At 38.4% G+C, this 22,837-nt stretch overlaps 1 protein-coding gene across 7 annotated transcripts in view; it reads right to left on the bottom strand.

The window, feature by feature from the left end:
- Positions 1 to 196: 196 nt before the first annotated feature.
- LOC149661053 (uncharacterized) overlaps positions 197 to 22,837 on the bottom strand; it is a 74,071-nt gene continuing 51,430 nt past the window's right edge. For 6 of the 7 annotated variants that reach the window (XM_089842439.1, XM_089842440.1, XM_089842437.1 and 3 more), the window contains 7 exons: positions 21,424 to 21,514; positions 19,483 to 19,686; positions 10,419 to 10,560; positions 8,647 to 8,754; positions 7,096 to 7,166; positions 6,413 to 6,494; positions 197 to 4,728 (listed from right to left, as the gene is read on the bottom strand). In XM_089842439.1, the coding sequence (XP_089698565.1) occupies positions 4,686 to 4,728; positions 6,413 to 6,494; positions 7,096 to 7,166; positions 8,647 to 8,754; positions 10,419 to 10,560; positions 19,483 to 19,686; positions 21,424 to 21,514 (741 nt within the window). In that variant the 3' untranslated portion in view covers positions 197 to 4,685. The remainder of the gene's footprint in view (positions 4,729 to 6,412; positions 6,495 to 7,095; positions 7,167 to 8,646; positions 8,755 to 10,418; positions 10,561 to 19,482; positions 19,687 to 21,423; positions 21,515 to 22,837) is intronic. The other variant, XM_089842438.1, reaches the window with a different exon arrangement.

Below are 22,837 nucleotides of genomic sequence, written 5' to 3'. Positions count from 1 at the left end.
GAAAACCGTTGGTGTTGTTATCAAGAATATTCACTTTCGCCGAGTGAAGAATTTGGTTACCTCGATACTTCTAGTCTCGTCTTACTTCTGCCTACAGTGATATATACACGAAGTATAAGCTTTTATACTAAATCCATGCTGTTAAAAACCTCAGAACATTGGAAACCACGCGTAGAATTGCGAAGTGATATTTCACTTTTTGTTATAAACACAGGATTTATTGCATTAATAATTTCAGGATGCGTTACAAATATCAACTATAATTTACACCTTGGTTTTTTTTAAACCAATTTTATCCAAAAACCAAAACATAAAATCAATTTACGTACAAATCTTAACGAGTGCCGTAATTAATTTATATCAAAAGCGCGAGGAACCAAATAATTAGTTGAAACAATTAAGAATAAATCATCAAAACAAAGTCTATATAGTTAAAATACGTCAATTTAAAATATAAATCTTTAAATCATGCAAAACAAATTAATTTATAATAAAAAAGCCAACATTGACTAGGTCCTTTTTAATTTATCATCTTATACATTATACTCAAGTGGCGGGTTGTTTTCCATTCGACTGCTCTGAGGTCACTCGCGATTTCCTATTGTACGTCATAAATGGAGGCATCTAGAGTTCTAGACCAAATTTTTATTTAGATTGCTCTGGAAATAACCCACGCCTTATTTCCGGTGCTGTTCTAATGTTAGTTTTTCCCCATAAAAAGTCTCTTTTAAGGGAATGCGAGTTCACAATTTCATATCATGTTTTGAACGAAAGTGGTATTATGTTACACTTTCAAGTCTCTACTTTCAAAATATCAAGTTTTTAATATAATTGAACTCAAGTTTCTATTTTTAAAATCCATTGAAAAATTACGAAAACTCAGTTTTGATATATCAACAATTTTGTCTTGTCAAGCTTGTTCGCCCGTTTGATGACATCACTATGACGTCAGGGGAAAGAAAGCGCGGGAATCCTATGGGCGTCTCGAGCTTCTCGCCAGTCTAAACTCTGGGTCTGATAGCGGAGAGTGTGGCACCATCTGACGTGAAAAATATATCTGTGACGTCAGCCTACGGGAAACGTTTTAGCCTTCATTAAAAGTGGATTTCAAATGAAGCATTTTCAAATGCATATTGCGGCCAAATAAGCAGCAGAAATCGGAGAATTAAAAGCTTGATATTTTTGAATTGACAGAAATTAATTCTATCTTTTGTTATTTAAATCAGAGGTTTTTCAAACGAAGCTTCTCATTCCCGCCGAAATTTCCCTACCATGAACCTTCTGTATATTGATGGTTCATGTCCCTTCAGGCAAGGAGTCTAGTATTCTACACTAGGAGACTAGACCCCCTCAGTGGGAGAAACTGGGTTCAAATGGATCCTTCTTATCAAGTTTGCTACTGTTTGGATGCTGAGTTACAAGGTACTAAATTGGAAGATGCATCGTACTGATTGCGCAACTACAGCCAACCATGAACCATCAATCTAGAGGGACCAGAAACTGGGTTTTTTTCTGCTTACAACGTCTGTGCGCAGTTGCCCGCCAATTTTGTAGGGTACGCGCACCGCGGTACAACGTAATCAAACGTGATGGTTTTGGGAAGGGTACAATATTCCTTGAATCACTTTCACAATTGCCAAAAGCGCGAATCTTTAGTTTTCCTATTTTTAATTACTTTATTAAACTTCATTTTCAAATAGATGCAAAAAAATTAACATGAGTCCCAAGGCTTAGCGAAATGAGAACAAGCGGCCATTTTTCTTGTTTACATTGTACCGTCTTTCTCCAAGACCTTGTCGTCTGCTAGCTTTTTTTTCTTTGTTATTTTGGGACAGTTTAGCGAGAAAACTTTAACATGGGATCCGCCATTAAGATTATGGCCCATTATATAGAAGGTTCATGCTTTCACGAAAGAGCAGTTCGTAGTGCGAGTTTGCGGGAACTCTGATGCCGCTTGCCCAGTGATGTGCAAATTGGGCGATAGCCAAGTTTTTCAATATCCCCTTCCTACCGTTTTGGGAGCTAAGCTTCACGGTTGTTAGTCTAAAAAGGGCTTACAATTTCTCTCAATTTACTAATCCTTCCTGGTAGAGATTGTGCGAGTGTTTTTGTGCTGAAGTTTTTCGTCTCTTGTCAGCAGGCACAAAGCTAGGTTACATAGAGACCTAGGTTTGCGCGTACTGACAACCGACGTTGTAACAGAGTATATACAGAATAAGCTGTCGTTCGAGATAGGGAGTTGCCTATCCTATATAGCGTGAAAACTAATTTCCTCACGCGCATTCTTTATCCAAGCAAAATGTTTCAGAGCGCCCCAGAGCAGTAAATGGATGGCAAAAAACTTATTCGTTAAGTACTCAGCTTTTTTATTGAACATTACAAGTTAACATTTAAAAAATAAAAATTAACAATTGCAAGAAGGCGAAGAGATGTCAAATTGCTGTAGTGAATTCCCACTCATCTCTAGCAAGGCCATTTGAGTAGAGTATTATTTATGGAAGAACTGATAATTATATAGTTGAATTGGTTTTAATTTTTACGAAAAATCACAATTTAGGAAGACGCCTTTCAATGTAATTACTCGTTGAAGTAATTAAAGGGATAGTAGTTTACGAATTGAATATTAAAAGGAGTATGAAATAGTAAACAACCATTTTTTAACTGTTTTAGACTAACAAAATTACACCAAAATTGATAAAAATACATATATTGTTTGAACAAACATTTTTCATTAACTAAGCTTGTACCATGGATAAATAATGCGCGTGAGGTTGAAATTTGTTTTCACGCTATAGGATAGGCAACTCCCTATCTCGAACGACAGCTTATTCTGTATATACTCTGTTACAACATCGGTTGTCAGCACGCGCAAAGCTAGATCACCATGCAACATAGCTTTGTGCGCGCTGTCAAGAGACGAAAGCTCGAGTGCACGGACCTCTATGCTTTAGTTTCAAATACGTGTAGTAGGCTGTAGGCAATTTCACCTTCACAAGTATCTGAAACTAAGGCCTTGAGGTCCGTGCACTCGAGCTAAAAAAACTCCCGGATATTTTAAATCCTGAAGTTTTTCGTCTCTTGTCAGCACGCACAAAGCTAGGTAACATAGAGACCTAGCATTGCGCGTGCTGACAACCAATGTAGTAACAGAGTATTTACAGAATAAGCTGTCGTTCCAGATAGGGAGTTGCCTATCCTATAGCGTAAAAACAAATTTCCTAACGCGCACTCTTTATCCATGCCAATGACTTCAGAATTTTATACTACGGCGTGGACGTGATTAAAGATTTTAACGTCATGGTACTGAGTACTATTTAAATATTTCTTAATGGTCACACAAAAAGAACTTGGGCTAAGGAGCCCTGCCAGCCGTAAGGCGTTAGATTAAAACTTTTACAGCTCTAAAGAGCGCGAAAATAAAAATAGTTGTCTGGTCATTTCATTCTCCCTTTAAATAAAATGAGGATATTATAATACGTTATTTCTGTTTACAACAGAGAGAGAGAGATAATTACTGATTACAATCAGGGATAGATGCAATTTTAGAAGCAGGAATGGAGAATAGAGTAATTTGGGCGCGCGTCAAAGTTCTAGACCCCCTTCCCCACGACTTTATAAAAGAAGAGGCGGGTCACAGCGACAGAGGTGAATAGGAATTACGTATTTCTCGCAGTCCCCGTCAGAAACGTCATCAAAACGTAGTTTAAGTGAGCCTATAAGATAAGTTGATTTTATAAAAGAGGAGGAGCCTATAGAGAAAATGTTGCCCTCTATGTCATCTCGCTGTATAGCGAATGAAAGTCGACTATTTCCTTGAAACATAGCCCACTTGATCACGCTGTTTACAAGCGTGATCGAGTGGGCTAAATGAGGACCGTTAAGCCTTGGCTAGGTAGTTTTATTCGCATCTATTTTAAAATTTAAGTAAGATAAGTGTTCAGTTTAGTATTATAATTAATTTATAAGGTTTTCTTTCTCGCTTTCAAAAATTCGCTGGCCAAGGCCTAGACTAATTAAAGCAACTGGCCCCTAAATATTTTTGAAACGGAAATGCTACCCTGCAATACATCTAGGCCACGTGACTTCGACTTAGAGACGAAGCAACATTCCAACAAGATGGATTTTATAAAATCAACTATTTAAACTTTTCGTTACATGTTGGAGGGAAGGGCTCTTAACTGGGTGGGCTACGAGTCGGAATAACTGAAGTAAATACTAACCACTCTCCATTCCTGCTTCTAAAATTAAATCTATCCCTGTCACAATAAAAACTATATTTCGCGAGTTGTTTATTCTTTTATTTAAATACTACGATATTTTTATATATGAGAAAAATAAAACAAATCAAAATTAAAAATAAAAAATAAACAAACAAACCTAAAATATTTTACATTTATAAAAACAAACTGACCTACGTTACGTTATTTCGACAACCATATATATTAAATTTCGTTTCATTTCATTTCTAGGATTTTAGGGTAATTGACGTATAAGGCAGCGAAGAGTTGGCAGTCCCAAGCGATTCCAATCTTAATTAACTCTCGATTAACTCTATCATTAATTCGTCTTAAACATTTAAATACTTTTAACCATTGCTCGAATTATTATTTTTTATCTAAAGCGTTTAATTCTTCGAATATTTAATGAAATAATTAACTTTAGTGATGATTTTCTTTCCGAGTCGATCAACTCGAAGTTGATTTAACCCTGGGATCTTGTACGTACTCCCTAGAAATTAAATAACAGAAATATAAATAATTATCACCTCTGAAAATTTTCGGTATTCTAACAATTTTCTCTGAAAATTTTCGGTATTCTAACAATTTTCTCTGAAAATTTTCGGTATTCTAACAATTTTCTCTGAAAATTTTCGGTATTCTAACAATTTTCTCTGAAAATTTTCGGTATTCTAACAATTTTCTCTGAAAATTTTCGGTATTCTAACAATTTTCTCTGAAAATTTTCGGTATTCTAACAATTTTCTCTGAAAATTTTCGGTATTCTAACAATTTTCTCTGAAAATTTTCGGTATTCTAACAATTTTCTCTGAAAATTTTCGGTATTCTAACAATTTTCTCTGAAAATTTTCGGTATTCTAACAATTTCCTCTGAAACTTTTCGGTATTCTAACAATTTTCTCTGAAACTTTTCGGTATTCTAACAATTTCCTCTGAAACTTTTCGGTATTCTAACAATTTCCTCTGAAACTTTTCGGTTTTCTAACAATTTCCTCTGAAACTTTTCGGTATTCTAACAATTTCCTCTGAAACTTTTCGGTATTCTAACAATTTCCTCTGAAACTTTTCGGTATTCTAACAATTTCCTCTGAAACCTTTCGGTATTCTAACAATTTCCTCTGAAACTTTTCGGTATTCTAACAATTTCCTCTGAAACCTTTCTTTATTCTAACAATTTCCTCTGAAACTTTTCGGTATTCTAACAATTTCCTCTGAAACTTTTCGGTATTCTAACAATTTCCTCTGAAACTTTTCGGTATTCTAACAATTTCCTCTGAAACTTTTCGGTATTTTAACAACAGTTTCTGAAAATTGTGGGTATTTTAACAACCGTCTCTGAAAATTGTCGGTATTTTTATCAAATCGTCTCTGAAAATTGTCGGTATTTCAACAATCGTAATTTAAAGACTATCCGCGTAAATTGACGGTAATTTAAAGACTATCCGCGTAAATTGACGGTAATTTAAAGACTATCCGCGTAAATTGACGGTAATTTAAAGACTATCCCCGTAAATTGACGGTAATTTAAAGACTATCCGCGTAAATTGACGGTAATTTAAAGACTATCCCCGTAAATTGACGGTAATTTAAAGACTATCCCCGTAAATTGACGGTAATTTAAAGACTATCCCCGTAAATTGACGGTAATTTAAAGACTATCCCCGTAAATTTACGGTAATTTAAAGACTATCCCCGTAAATTGACGGTAATTTAAAGACTATCCCCGTAAATTGACGGCAATTTAAAGACTATCCCCGTAAATTGACGGCAATTTAAAGACTATCCCCGTAAATTGACGGTAATTTAAAGACTATCCCCGTAAATTGACGGTAATTTAAAGACTATCCCCGTAAATTGACGGTAATTTAAAGACTATCCCCGTAAATTGACGGTAATTTAAAGACTATCCCCGTAAATTGACGGTAATTTAAAGACTATCCGCGTAAATTGACGGTAATTTAAAGACTATCCCCGTAAATTGACGGTAATTTAAAGACTATCCCCGTAAATTGACGGTAATTTAAAGACCGTCCCCGTAAATTGGCGGTAATTTAAGACCGTCCCCGTAAATTGACGGTAATTTAAAGACCGTCCCCGTAAATTGACGGTAATTTAAAGACTATCCCCGTAAATGGACAGTAATTTAAAGACCGTCCCTGTAGAATGGAGCTTACATTTCCAGTGACTGAATGGTGCTGTTCGGGCACATTCCTTCCACTTTGACGTGACACGTTTTATGGACTTGAAGATCACAATCTAGAAAATTAAAAAAAAAAAAAAATTACCTTTCATTAACAGTTGTACTGCCGAAGGTTCAAAGCGGCGAGAAAAAAACTAAAATCATTAATTCCTAATTTACCGTGGCAAAATTATCGTCTGCGATAAATTTGAACACTATTTGGTAAATTAAGATTGAAAGTGGCATTATTATGCCATAAATGGGTTGCATCAGAAGGGGATTACAGAAGAAGGATGAAATTCTGTATCCTACCAGGGATAGATGTAATTTTAGAAGCAGGAATGGAGAACAGAGTAATCTGGGCACGTCAAAGTCCCGGACCCCCTTCCCGGAAAGCGGGGGGGGGATATGTAAGAAGAGGCTGGTCATAGCGACAGAAGTAAAAAGGAATAACGTATTTCTTGCCGTCCCTGTCAGCAACGTCATCAAAACGTAGTTTAAGTGAGCCATTAAGATTATTTAAAATTTTCGTTACGTGTTGGAGGGAGGGGCTTTATACTGGGTTATGAGTCGGACTGAAGTAAATACTAACCGTTCTCCATTCCTGCTTATAAAATTATATCTATCCCAGATCCAACTGAAATCTATATTTATTACAAATTAATTAAGTTTAATTACCTCTACACGAGTAAGCTTGTTTGCCTGGCCTTCTAGGAAAGTGCCTCGTACACACTTGACACATGATTGACCTAAAAAACAAGTGAGTGAAACTTTTAAACAAGTAAATTTAAAATGGCTGACGACACGTCACACGTGAACATTATGCTCTTCAATGAAACTAGGGGAAAGAACTGTCCTGAACCAAAGTCCACTCCGAGGGGTCCGACATTCCCAAAAAAAGCGTGTGGGATTTCGTAATTTCTTCTTTGATTTCGCGATTTCGACAAAGATTTCGGGATTTCTTCTTTGATTTCGCCAGAGATATATTCCTGGATTTCGCGTTTTAGCCAAAAATTTCGTTATTTCTTCTTGATTTGACGATTTTGCCAAAGATTTCGGAATTTCCTCTTTGATTGCGTAATTTCGGGATTTCTTCTTTGATTTCGCGATTTCCTCTTTGATATAGTCAGCGCTTCTGATATCGTGATTTCTTCAAAGATTTCGTAATTCTGAGTGAAAGATTTCGCGAGAAGCGTACGGGATTTCGTGTAAATGTCGGACCCCTCGGTGCACTCAGTCTTGCATGACGCTATAGAAGCCCCTTCAATTCTTTAAGTGCAAATCTGACTACAAACCAATTTCATTCGCAGAGAAACAAAGACAAGGCAGGGGAGGGTTCCATCTTAGGTTGTTTGTTTCTCTTGCGCCAAGAAGCACCCCTAGAGGCATTACGAGTTGCTAGGGCTCCGTGACCTAAGATGTCGGCCTCCCGCCGTGTGTTGGTTTAAATGGGTGTAATTAATGAAGTAGTTTATTGCGATGGAAAATTCAAATGATACAACACAGCACGCACAAAGCTAGGTTACATAGAGACCTAGCTTTGCGCTTTCGAGACAGGGAGTTGCCTATCCTATAGCGTGAAGACAAATTTCCCCACGCGCATCCTTGATCCATGCAACTCGCGTCAGTGAGCTCACGATAGAGGGCACTAGCATGGATGAAAAACATTCGACGCTCTATAGGATGTGCAACTCCCTATACTAAAAAGCAGACAAGTCGATACTAGCGCCGCCTGGCTACCAGCGCTGGAAAGCCTGGCGGGAAAAATAAAATGTACTGAACATAGGAAAAAAACGCGCTACGTGTAGTCTGCTAGAAGCAAAACGGTGGGTTTTCTTTTCTTATGTTTGCGTATTTTATTTAACACGTTTAAAAACTATCTTGACAGCTTGTTACGCAGATTATAGCAGCAGACGGTAATAAAAAAGTTTTTCGAGTGATTAATAGGTGGCGCCACCCGTATTTGATAAAGATTCACGCAATAGACAAAAAGTGTATCGCGAAACGTCGATCTCTAGTAGATCCCACGTTGTGACTCTAGGTTTAACACATATATTCTATCTCATTGATAGGGAGTTGCACATCCTATAGAACGACGAATGTTTTTCACGCGCATCCTTCATCCATGATAGAACGCAGTAGGCTTAAACTCAAATGAACTTCTTTTAAAGGGAGAATTAAATGGCCTAAAATTTTTTAACTAAATATTAAGCGATTGGATCTACAAACCCTGGGACGTGTTTGGCGACAAACGTGTGATCATTGTATATGTGAAGTTTAACTCCTCGCTTCCTCCATTTACTTCGTGACGCTAATGAGAATGGGATCAGGTAGTGCCTGAAATAAAAATCAGAAAATTTCCAATTGATAAGGGTGTACTCGGACCTTTAAAACAAGTTGTCCCATGCTCAGAAACATTTACGTTAAAGCAACAGGGCGGTTCCGTTGGTGCCCCTTAAAGATGGCTTTTCTACTACACAATGACTAGGCTTGGTAAAGGTTAGTTAAGCCAAAGGCAGGAACCAATGGGACCAAATGCATTAGCAGGGTTGCCATAGATTTTTTATTTCAAAATTCCCTGACCATCTGAAGCCAATTTCCCTGACAAATTTTCAATCTTACACTAACAGAGAAGTAAGAATGCAGCCTACAAAATATCCTTATTTATCATCAGCTTTGTGCTTACAATTATGCCAATTTTATCACAGTTTTCATTTGAAACTACAATCTATTTTCAGTATTTGAAATATTCGCGAGTTTTTTTAGCTCGAGTGCACGGCAGTGGCGCCGCCAGAGGTAATCGCGGTAAGCGACTGCTTACTTCAAATTTTGAAGGGGGCCTAATTTTGGAGGAAGGGCCTCATTTACAAAAATACGATTTTACTGAAAATATTCAAAATTTAGTCCTGGAGTCGCAGGTGGAATACCGCGGTGGCTATTACAGGTTTGGCCGACTTTTATCGCTATCATAATGGGATCGGGTTAGGTTAGTAAAGAATGCGCTTTGGGGATGGGGACCTTTAGTCCTACCGGGCCTAGAAGTGAGAGGCGAAAATACTTTCACTTGATCGAAACCTCCTTCTGGTAGGAATTTATTGGAAGCGAAAGAGGTAGCTAAACCGAGCACTTTTCACTTCGACCAGCTCTATTGTGTTACTTTTTGTGTACTGATAAGGATCGTCAACGGGACGGCGCTGACTCGAGGATTATTATTAGAGAGTTTATGCTGCACTACTTTTAGGCTTCTACGGTGCATTTGTCCAATGCACTGTAGAACCTTACACGTATTGCAACTTAAACTCTCTACTGTTACTTCTTATTTCGAAATAGTAAATACGAAGAGGAGAGAAAGAGGGAGATAGAAACGCGCTTTATAAAATCCGCCGAAAAATGGGAAAATAGGGGGGTAGTAAAAACCATTTTCGGTACGTTTAGTTTTAGGACGCACATCCTTTGCGCATGGGGGGATTGACCTCCTCGCCCTATCTCTGTCATCCTCTACGTCAACTGTGCGCGAGAAAGCAGCGCTCAGGCACCGCGATGCACCTTAGATTTACCCCCGTTTTCACCACGCATGGATCACGGCTGGATAGGGGGCCCATACACAAAATACCGCTTACCCCGCAAAAGTTTCTAGCGGCGCCACTGGTGCACGGGCCTCTAGGCCTTGTTTCAAAGACGTGTGAAATTGCCTACAGCCTACTACACGTATTTGAAACTAAAGCCTAGAAGTCCGTGCACTCGAGCTAAAAAAACTCGCGAATATTTTAAATCCTGAATTTTCTCGTCTCTTGTCAGCAAGCACAAAGCTAGGTTACATAGAGACCTAGCATTGCGCGTGCTGACAACCGATGTTGGAACAGAGTATATACAGAATAAGCTGTCGTCCGAGATAGGGAGTTGCCTATCCTATAGCCTGAAAACAAATTTCCTCACGCGCATTCTTTATCCATGCTTATACCTTCTCCCCTAATAAAGTAGATATCACTTCTTGAACATACTTGGTAATTCCGTTTTCATTGATTTCGATGACCAAGGTAGAGTTTTCGTTAATGTAAGTACGACTGGAAGCGCCGCTGAATCCGGAGCCTTCGCTGATGCTGCTTCGAGTGCTGCCACCGCCTGGAACAACCAAATTCCCAGCTGCGTAAGACCAAGAACAATCATTAGATAAGAACAACTACGACTCCAAACAAAAGTGATTCGTCAAAATAATGTAAAAAGTAATAATTATCAAATGAAATAAAGAAAACTGTCCACCAAATGGGGTTGGAAGGGACTGTGTTAACGCTACAGACGGGCCAGTACGTTACCATATTTCGCTCTAAACTACTAATTTACTGCATTATTCACTAATAATAATTTTCGTTCATTTTGGTGATTTTCGTTGATGCTTTTAAAAGGGATTGGTGAATTTCACTCGTGATTTTAAAGGCCGACTTCCATCAAAAAGGGTTCTAGCGAACTGAAAATCGAGCATCGAGTCTAAAAATGGAGGGACCGTGCCGATTTTCGAATCCCCGCTGGGGTAAAAGATTGAAGGGCTCTAGCCAACTGAAAACCGAGCATCGAGTCTAACAATGGAGTATAACCGTTCCGATTTTCGAAGCCCCGCTGGGGGTCAAAAGTTGGAAGGGTTCTAGCTAACTGAAAGCCGTGCAATCAGTGGTTCTAGCGAACTGAAGATACGCGATAGAGAATTTACTTCAGGGGGAAAAGCAAAAATTCGAGAGGAAATAAATTTAAAAGGATTTCTATTGTGTATCTTCAGTTCGCTATAACCACATTGCACGGCTTTCAGTTAGCGAGAACCCTTCCAACTTTTGAACCAGCGGGGATTCGAAAATCTTCACGGTCGCTTCATTGTTAGTCTCGATGCTCGGTTTTCAATTCGCTAGAACCCTTTTCGCTGGAAGTCGGCCTTTAAATGCGACAGGGATTAACGGTTTCGTCTGGGTTACGTGTAATCATTGGCGATTTTGAACTCATATACAAATACGGTCACACGTGTTCTATGTTAAGTGGTTATCCTTAAAACACTCCAATCATAACTCGTAAGCAGTGGCCCTTAGGGCAAAATGTCATAGAACCTCAGACCACCTAACCCATGGACAGGCAAGTGAATAGGGAGCTAGGTTTGTTTAGAATAACGCCGTGGGGCGGCGGATGCTGGAAGTTTTTCACCAAATCCTAGTAAAATTCGCGCCATTTTGTTTTTTGAAGAGTAGAGAAAATCTGACAAAATTATTTAGCCTGTCTCTCATTAAAGATACATAAACGATTTACCAAGTTAGTTTTAGCAAATATCACTCTGGTATTGTTTATAATGTCTGTTTAACATTAAGCCTTGGCTAAAAATATCCCGAACCATCACAGAGGAATTTTTCTTTCCGGGACATTTGGCGATAAATTGCGGCGGTCGGTAGACGCGTTAGGGGCGCGTGTTACGCATTGCCATTTGTTAACGCGGGTTTAACACGGATTTGCCTGTCCATGGGTTAGGTGGTCTGTGATAGAACATAATTAACTCAAAAAGGCAAATAAAACCCTACTTCGGTCCTGCGGAACTTATTGGAACACCCTGCGTAATAGGGAGCTGCCAGGGAGGTGTGGCTTAAAATGGCTACTCCCCTTTCCACCAAATTGGCGGCAAACTTCACAGAGTGAAAGAATAGTGGGGGAAGGCTCCTGATTTTCTAAGTGAGGGTCTAACGTACGCTTAGTAGGGGAGATTTTCACCCCTTTGCCCACAACCTATAGTAAAACTTAACGGGCTTAATTGCTAGTTCACACGTCGCTCACCAGATGGCTCCAAAACAAAACTATTAAACTATGGGAGGTACCCTTGTAAAACCCGTATAGAGCTATATCAATTGAAGAGGGGGAAACGTAACAGTTGGGCTTGCCAATAAACGGAGCCGGTTTACATCCTTCATCCCGAGCGGGCCCCTGAAGAACTCAATGCTAAATTTCGTGCACAATAGGGACTTGGCAGTACTACGTCATGCAACGTCAGGCTACCTTCCACTAGTGCTAAAAAACATACGAAGGGGAGGGGCTTATATAGCTTTCATTCTGTATAAAAAAAACATGCCATAATGGCGCTAGGGGCGGAGTTAAGCCCGAATTGCCAAGTTCCTATAAGGCGCCTATACGAAACCCCACCTCAAAAGCTCTCCTTTTCCCCCAAATTGAAATAGCTCTATTGGTTCCAACAAAGAGAATATACCAAGAGGAGCAGAAAGTTTATAATAGGGACCGGCTCTGAATTTGGAGAAACTAGTCCCGGTTGTTCACGTGACCGTGTTGTCTACTTAAAAATTACGTTTTGTACGTCAACGGTCAAGAGGGAGATGCCGCGTGAATAGCGCGAGGTGTCTCTCTTTTGGGTGGGGGAAGAAAATTTCCCAGCCAACGGGGTAGTATCGCCCGGGCCACCGCGAACTCTACTGCGCAAAATCCAAAGTTTTTATCTCATGTAGCGACTATTCGTGATGTCACTTCGCGCATGCTCAATGATCCACCGAATGACCCAAGGTAGAGAGAGAGAGAACATAGTATTTCATACCCCCGTTTTCAACCCCTTCCCGCTAGATACGAGTTCTGTTAGCATTAGGCGGCTTCTCCCTCTCTCCCTGGGTCAACCCTTTGCCACTACTAAAATTAAGCAGCCGACATAATTTAACCAATAAAGGCCCGTTCAGACGACACTCTTTTTCTCGCTACGCTCGCTGTGCTGAGCTCATCAGATTTTCTGGCTTCACCAGCCTCTAGAAAATGCACTGTTCACACGGCCAAAATTTTCTCATTCTTGATCTCGGCAAAGCGAGAAAAAAAGTTGAAAAAATTCAACTTTTTTTCTCTCTTTGCTCGGCACAGCCAATAGAATGCTTCCGAAATGACGTCATTCTTTGTTGTGTAGTCTGCTTCTATGTGGAAAGGTGTTTTCTTCGGTTTCGCTGGTTCAAATCCCTTGAAATTTTAATGAGATATATATCGAAGGGTTATAAATTATCGTGCAAAGTTTTAAAACGAATAGTTCTTTTCTTAAAAAAAAGGTTTTAATTATGCATAAATAAAACTTTAATGAATTTTTTGGAAAACAACTAATCGTTTTAAAACTTTGCACGATAATTTAAAATCATTCAATATACTTATCAGTAAAATTTCAAGAGATTCGGACTAATGAAACCGAAGAAAACACATTTCTACAGAGTAGCAGACTACACAACAAAGAATGACGTCATTTCGGAAACATTCTATTGGCTGTGCCGAGCAAAGAGAGAAAAAAAGTTGAATATTTTCAACTTTTTTTCTCGCTTTGCCGAGATCAAGAATGAGAAAATTTTGGCCGTGTGAACAGTGCATTTTCTAGAGGCTGGTGAAGCCAGAAAATCTGATGAGCTCAGCACAGCGAGCGTAGCGAGAAAAAGAGTGTCGTCTGAACGGGCCTTAAAAGGCGTCGCGCTGCTTAGCCAATCAACAAAAACCGGATCTAGTTACTCCAAAACCGTGGCCGGGCTTTTCAAATTAAAGCCTTGTGAGAGGCTAAACTTTCTGCTCCTCTTGGTATATTCTCCTTGGTTCCAAGAAGTATCTTTTTTACTAATTCATGCTTAGAGATATTTAATTTTGTATCAAAAATTCCTCACCTTTTATTTTACATTTAATACTCGAGCAGAGGCCAAATTGAATACAAAAAGCACAAAATATTTACGACACAACACTTTCAAGGTTTATAAATTTTGGATGAAATAGAGATGCGAGTTCGTTATTAACCAATATAAATTGCGGCTCTATAGCATACCATCATTTTACCATGGTAATTTACACACGATATAACCGTATTAATTTAAAATCTTTTTACTATTTCGAGAACTCGAGGAGTCACGAATTAGAGCACCCCAAAAAGGCGAGGCATTACGCATATTTCTTTTGCGACCTCAAGAAGTGATATCTAGTTTACTAGGGAGAAGGTATAAGATGCCTAAGTATTCGCGCGCCATAGTCCCAGTCCCCTTTCAAAACATAAGGGGGGGGGGGGCGTAAAAGGAGGCCGGGCTATTTCGCCTCTCCTCAGTCAGAAAATACGTAATTTTCGTCGTTCGCGTCGCGCTGACGTGAGTTTTCAAGAACCAATGAGATGCTGGTTGTAATTTAGAGGCGAGAACTCCGGACCTACTTTTGGACTGGAGATAAAGCTAGATTAAATATGTGGCGCGAATTTATACCTTCTCCCTAATAAACTAGATATCACTTCTTGGCGACCTCATAGGGTCATTGGGATTCCCTAATAAACTAGATATCACTTCTTGGCGACCTCATAGGGTTATTGGGATATGATTACTCCAAGACCTCTTAGGGTCTTCTATTTCTAGATATCTTGGGATATGGTAACTACGACACCTCTTAGGGTCTTCTATTTCTAGATATCTTGGGATATCATTAATACACCTCTTAGGGTCTTCTATTTCTAGATATCTTGAGATATCATTAATACAACACCTCTTAGGGTCTTTTATTTCTAGATATCTTGGGATATCATTAATACACCTCTTAGGGTCTTCTGTTTCTAGATATCTTGAGATATCATTAATACAACACCTCTTAGGGTCTTCTATTTCTAGATATCTTGGGATATCATTATACACCTCTTAGGGTCTTCGATTTCTAGATATCTTGAGATATCATTAATACAACACCTCTTAGGGTCTTCTATTTCTAGATATCTTGGGATATCATTAATACACCTCTTAGGGTCTTCTATTTCTAGATATCTTGGGATATCATTAATACACCTCTTAGGGTCTTCTATTTCTAGATATCTTGGGATATCATTAATACACCTCTTAGGGTCTTCTATTTCTAGATATCTTGAGATATCATTAATACAACACCTCTTAGGGTCTTTTATTTCTAGATATCTTGGGATATCATAAATACACCTCTTAGGGTCTTCTGTTTCTAGATATCTTGAGATATCATTAATACAACACCTCTTAGGGTCTTCTATTTCTAGATATCTTGGGATATCATTATACACCTCTTAGGGTCTTCGATTTCTAGATATCTTGAGATATCATTAATACAACACCTCTTAGGGTCTTCTATTTCTAGATATCTTGGGATATCATTAATACACCTCTTAGGGTCTTCTATTTCTAGATATCTTGGGATATCATTAATACACCTCTTAGGGTCTTCTATTTCTAGATATCTTGGGATATCATTAATACACCTCTTAGGGTCTTCTATTTCTAGATATCTTGGGATATCATTAATACACCTCTTAGGGTCTTCTATTTCTAGATATCTTGGGATATTATTAATACACCTCTTAGGGTCTTCTATTTCTAGATATCTTGAGATATCATTAATACAACACCTCTTAGGGTCTTCTATTTCTAGATATCTTGAGATATCATTAATACAACACCTCTTAGGGTCTTCTATTTCTAGATATCTTGGGATATCATTATACACCTCTTAGGGTCTTCGATTTCTAGATATCTTGAGATATCATTAATACAACACCTCTTAGGGTCTTCTATTTCTAGATATCTTGGGATATCATTAATACACCTCTTAGGGTCTTCTATTTCTAGATATCTTGGGATATCATTAATACACCTCTTAGGGTCTTCTATTTCTAGATATCTTGGGATATCATTAATACACCTCTTAGGTTCTTCTATTTCTAGATATCTTGGGATATCATTATACACCTCTTAGGGTCTTCGATTTCTAGATATCTTGAGATATCATTAATACAACACCTCTTAGGGTCTTCTATTTCTAGATATCTTGGGATATCATTATACACCTCTTAGGGTCTTCTATTTCTAGATATCTTGGGATATCATTAATACACCTCTTAGGGTCTTCTATTTCTAGATATCTTGGGATATCATTAATACACCTCTTAGGGTCTTCTATTTCTAGATATCTTGGGATATCATTAATACACCTCTTAGGGTCTTCTATTTCTAGATATCTTGGGATATCATTAATACACCTCTTAGGGTCTTCTATTTCTAGATATCTTGGGATATTATTAATACACCTCTTAGGGTCTTCTATTTCTAGATATCTTGAGATATCATTAATACAACACCTCTTAGGGTCTTCTATTTCTAGATATCTTGAGATATCATTAATACAACACCTCTTAGGGTCTTCTATTTCTAGATATCTTGGGATATCATTATACACCTCTTAGGGTCTTCGATTTCTAGATATCTTGAGATATCATTAATACAACACCTCTTAGGGTCTTCTATTTCTAGATATCTTGGGATATCATTAATACACCTCTTAGGGTCTTCTATTTCTAGATATCTTGGGATATCATTAATACACCTCTTAGGGTCTTCTATTTCTAGATATCTTGGGATATCATTAATACACCTCTTAGGTTCTTCAATTTCTAGATATCTTGGGATATCATTATACACCTCTTAGGGTCTTCGATTTCTAGATATCTTGAGATATCATTAATACAACACCTCTTAGGGTCTTCTATTTCTAGATATCTTGGGATATCATTAATACACCTCTTAGGGTCTTCTATTTCTGGATATCTTGGGATATCATTAATACACCTCTTAGGGTCTTCTATTTCTAGATATCTTGGGATATCATTAATACACCTCTTAGGGTCTTCTATTTCTGGATATCTTGGGATATCATTAATACAACACCTCTTAGGGTCTTCTATTTCTAGATATCTTGGGATATCATTAATACACCTCTTAGGGTCTTCTATTTCTAGATATCTTGGGATATCATTAATACACCTCTTAGGGTCTTCTATTTCTAGATATCTTGAGATATCATTAATACAACACCTCTTAGGGTCTTCTATTTCTAGATATCTTGGGATATCATTAATACACCTCTTAGGGTCTTCTATTTCTAGATATCTTGGGATATCATTAATACACCTCTTAGGGTCTTCTATTTCTAGATATCTTGGGATATTATTAATACACCTCTTAGGGTCTTCTATTTCTAGATATCTTGAGATATCATTAATACAACACCTCTTAGGGTCTTCTATTTCTAGATATCTTGAGATATCATTAATACAACACCTCTTAGGGTCTTCTATTTCTAGATATCTTGGGATATCATTATACACCTCTTAGGGTCTTCGATTTCTAGATATCTTGAGATATCATTAATACAACACCTCTTAGGGTCTTCTATTTCTAGATATCTTGGGATATCATTAATACACCTCTTAGGGTCTTCTATTTCTAGATATCTTGGGATATCATTAATACACCTCTTAGGGTCTTCTATTTCTAGATATCTTGGGATATCATTAATACACCTCTTAGGTTCTTCAATTTCTAGATATCTTGGGATATCATTATACACCTCTTAGGGTCTTCGATTTCTAGATATCTTGAGATATCATTAATACAACACCTCTTAGGGTCTTCTATTTCTAGATATCTTGGGATATCATTAATACACCTCTTAGGGTCTTCTATTTCTGGATATCTTGGGATATCATTAATACACCTCTTAGGGTCTTCTATTTCTAGATATCTTGGGATATCATTAATACACCTCTTAGGGTCTTCTATTTCTGGATATCTTGGGATATCATTAATACAACACCTCTTAGGGTCTTCTATTTCTAGATATCTTGGGATATCATTAATACACCTCTTAGGGTCTTCTATTTCTAGATATCTTGGGATATCATTAATACACCTCTTAGGGTCTTCTATTTCTAGATATCTTGAGATATCATTAATACAACACCTCTTAGGGTCTTCTATTTCTAGATATCTTGGGATATCATTAATACACCTCTTAGGGTCTTCTATTTCTAGATATCTTGGGATATCATTAATACACCTCTTAGGGTCTTCTATTTCTAGATATCTTGGGATATCATTAATACACCTCTTAGGGTCTTCTATTTCTGGATATCTTGGGATATCATTAATACAACACCTCTTAGGGACTTCTATTTCTAGATATCTTGGGATATCATTAACACAACACCTCTTAAAGCAAAGCGCGTGTCCAATGGATCCCTTACAAGGAGACTTTCCTCCTAAACCCCGGGTTTAGCTTGGCGAAGGCTAGTGGGCAGGATTTAAAAGTGCACCTACAGATCCCGCCCACAAATGCCTCCCGCCTTTCCCAATCCAAAACTGGAGTTCCTAAGGAAAGTTACCTTGTAGAGGTGCTCTAACGTGTTATGGTACCACCTCAGACAGTGGTCTTCAAGTTCCTTCTCAAGTCCTAAAACTTAACTATTAAGGTAGTCTCAAAAAAATAGCTCTGTCCTTCTTTTTCCGCTTAATACAGGCAGTTATAGATGTAATTTTAGAAGCAGGAATGGAGAACAGAGTAATGTGGGCGCGCGCCAAAGTCCCGGACCCCATTCCCCTGGACGGGGTGGGGTATGAAAGAAGAAGCGGGTCATAGCGACAGAGGCAAAAAGGAATTACGTATTTTACTTTTTCGCCGTCCCCGTCAGCAACGTCATCAGAACGTAGTTTAAGTCAGCCAATAAGATAATTTAAACTTTTCGTTACGTGTTGGAGGGAGGTGCTCTATACTGGGCTATGAGTCGGACTGAAGTCGGGGTGGGAAACAAGGATTATTTTAAAACTGGACATTGGACCAGCAACCCCCCTGGCCAGTGGCCTGGAATAAATAAACTGGTCCGTGATCATTGCTATACTAAAGAAGTGGATAATTAAAATAGTTGAGATAATGCCTGGATTCTAGTTATCCTTGAATTTTCTTAGTGGTCCCGTGGACCTTTGACCCCTCCTCTGGTTTATTTTTTAAACTGGTCATTTGCCCTGTGCCGCCGCCTTAATTCCCACGCTGACTGAAGTAAATACTAACCGTTCTCCATTCCTGCTTCTAAAATTACATCTATCCCCGATAGAAACTAAATTATTTCGACAAGGGAATGTAAAAATTTCAAAATTCACGATATGTAATTCCAATCACTCGCATCTCTATACTCGTTTTGAAGAAACGTACTTCGTGTTCAAAGTCGATAAATAAATGAACAGGGTTAATACTTACTCGGATGTCGGCCTGCCGATTGTTCCCGAGATCCCGGAGCTGATTTGGAACGATCATTGGAAGCGCTACGACTGCCAGATGGACTTTGCTGACCGTCTTGACCATTGGGGTCCACAGATTTTGAACGATTTTTCTTGAAACTCAATCGTTTCCTTAATGTTCCCATAAAGGATTTGCGCTCCTTCGTGCGGCCTGATCTATCATCTGCATATGCAAAGATGTTAAAGATAGTCAGCGGAAATAATGATAGCAAAATACAGGCTGTACTTTCAAAAGGGTGATAGGACTGTAGTACAGTGTGTTCTATGGGCGATTTTGAGCCGTGTGTGTGTTCTATGGGCGATTTTGAGCCGTGTGTGTGTTCTATGGGAGATTTTGAGCCGTGTGTGTGTTCTATGGGAGATTTTGAGTCGTGTGTGTGTTCTATGGGAGATTTTGAGCCGTGTGTGTGTTCTATGGGAGATTTTGAGTCGTGTGTGTGTTCTATGGGAGATTATGAGTCGTGTGTGTGTTCTATGGGAGATTATGAGTCGTGTGTGTGTTCTATGGGAGATTTTGAGTCTATCTTCTATGAAATTTTGGGCCCTAAGAGCCACCCTAAACAAGTTATGATTGGTGTTTTAAAGAAGACCCCTTAAAGGGAATGAGAAGCTTCGTTTGAAAAACCTCTGATTTAAATAACAAAAGATAGAATTAATTTCTGTCAATTCAAAAATATCAAGCTTTTAATTCTCCCATTTCTGGTGGTTATTTGGCCGCAATATGCATTTTTGAAAATGCTTCATTTGAAATTATTCGAAATACACTTTTTATGAAAGGCTAAAACTTTCCCGTAGGCTGACGTCACAGATATATTTTTCACGTCAGATGTTGCCACTCTCTCGGCTATCAGACCATCCAGAGTTTAGACTGGCGAGAAGCTCGAGACGCCACCTATAGGATTTCCGCTTTTTTTCCTGACGTCATAAAACGGGCGAACAAGCTCGACAAGACAAAATTATTAATATATCGAAACTGAGTTTTCGTGATTTTTCAATGGATTTTTAAAATAGAAACTTTGCTTCAATTATATTAAAAACTTGATATTTTGAAAGTAGAGACTTGAAAGTGTAACACAATACCACTTTCGTGCTAAAATATGATATGAAATTGTAAATTCGCATAAGCTTTAAAATTAAGTCAGAAACTGAAAGACAACGCAATTTAAAAAAAAGCGGTAGCTTTGCAAGAAGTAAAAACAAATCCTTGCTACGTTTACGCGTGTGTAGGCTTAGATCCCCAGCACGGCTCTGGTGGCGCCCTTTTAATCAAGGTGATCATCCGTAAAACAATACCAACTTCATTATTAAATGGTGTCCCTTACAGAAAAATGTCATAGATCATTTCGGACTCACAATCTATATCTATATAAATCAAAGTCCTGACTGACTGACTGATAATCAACGCCCAGCCCAAACCGCTTGCCCTAGAAGGCTGAAAATTACGTTACTCATAAGTAGTAGGCGCATACTAAGAAAGATTTTTCCAATCCACCGCCATCTTAAAAAATGGCGCCCAGAAATGTAAAAAAACTTCTCTATGCAACAAAGTCCGCGCGTTTCAACCGATTTCGCAAATATTTAGCACGCTAGTTTCCTTTAACCTATAGACGGGCTGAATGGTCTTTCGGGTTCCATTTGTTGCCATCTTTTTAAATCGCGGCCAAAAGCTTAAAAGCCCTTCTTTATGGAATAATGTCCGCATGAAAAGTAATAAAAAATGTCCCGACGGGCTGACGGGCAACGCCGAGTGCCCTCGCTCCTAGGGTGCTACAAAAGTATTAGTCATCAGTAAAATCTACACATTCTTTGTATCATTTTGATGGAAGTTCTTATTACACGAGCGACGACGCGGGTAACAGGTAGTATCTTATAAAATTATGATGAGATTAGGTTACATTACCTTTATCGCTAGAAGAAGCGCTACCAGGCGCGGAAGGAGGTTTCGCTGTGGGACTTGAAGGACTGACAGAACCACTATGATCTCCATTAGCCTGATAATTCAAAATAATTTCAAAAGTTAAATCGAAATCGTAATGACCAAATAACCAGTCCATTTTTTAATCGTTTTAGATTGATAAAATATTATTTATTTCGTTAACAAAACGCTTACCGTTAATTTTATATAAATTATCAAAGTTTTTGACAGACTAAGCCTGTATTTTTACATTATTAATCTTTACGCAATTACAGCACTCATCATATTTTTTCTAGAGCTAAAAGTGCTCAACGACTCAAGCTGTTCGCGCTATAGGTCGTGAGCGTGGACTCTCAGACCAGCTAACCCATGGACAGGCAACTGAATAGGGAGCTAGGTTTGCTTAGAGCAACGCCTGACACTAGTGCGGTGACGGCGGATGTTGGAAGTTTTTCCACCAAACCCTAGTAAACTTCGCGCCATTTTGTTTTTCAAGGAGTAGAGGCCTCCAGTCACCGATATGGGGAGAAAATCTGACTAAATTATAAAAGAGAGTTGAATTTCATTATTTATTTTAGCCTCTCTCTCATTGAAGATCCATAAACGATCTATCAAGTTAGTTTTTCTAAATATCACTCTGGTATTGTTTAAAGTCTGTTTAACATTAAGCCTTGGCTAAAAAAATATCCCGAACCATTACGGAGGAATTTTTCTTTACGGGATATTTGGCGATAAATTGCGGTCGGTAGACGCGTGAGGGCGCGTGCTACGCATTCCCATTTGTTAACGCGGGTTTAACCAACGCGATAGCATATATGTATTAAACCTAGAGTTACGACGTGGGATCTACTAGAGATCGACGTTTCGCGATACACTTTTTTTCGAGCATGAATCTTCATCAAATACGGGTGGCGCCATCTATTAATCACTAGAAGAACTTTTTTATTACCGTCTGCTGCTTTAATGTGGGTAACAAGCTGTCAGGATAGTTTTTTAAACGAGTTAAATAAAATACGCGAGTTTAATAATAAAAACTCTAGTCCTTTTTAATCTAATAAATAGATGAAATAAAAATCATATCGATGTTTCTGATTGCAAATAAGCGAGTAAAAGTTGTAATTAGTTCCTCTAGAGGCTCACAGATGGCGCTGTCATGTTTTGATAAATGTGCTTGATAAAAACAATGTGTTTTGGCGGTAAGCCCGGCCGATTTGAATTAGCCATATGCCTGATCAGCGCACATGGGCATAGCGGCCAAAATTGGAACTATCATAAGGATGAGCTTAAAGTAGTGGCACTCTATGTTAACTCCCTATAGGGCATAATAAGTCAAACCCTCGGAGATGCCATTACTCCATTTTATACGAGCTTCAGGGTTGGCAACTACCTATCCAGTCCG

This window comes from Phalangium opilio, unplaced genomic scaffold, assembly GCF_054372755.1.
Source record: "Phalangium opilio isolate 3A_F unplaced genomic scaffold, DU_Popi_V2 ptg000070l_1, whole genome shotgun sequence".
Taxonomy (NCBI): Eukaryota; Metazoa; Arthropoda; class Arachnida; order Opiliones; family Phalangiidae; genus Phalangium; species Phalangium opilio.
This window is presented reverse-complemented; position numbering and strand designations above follow the sequence as displayed.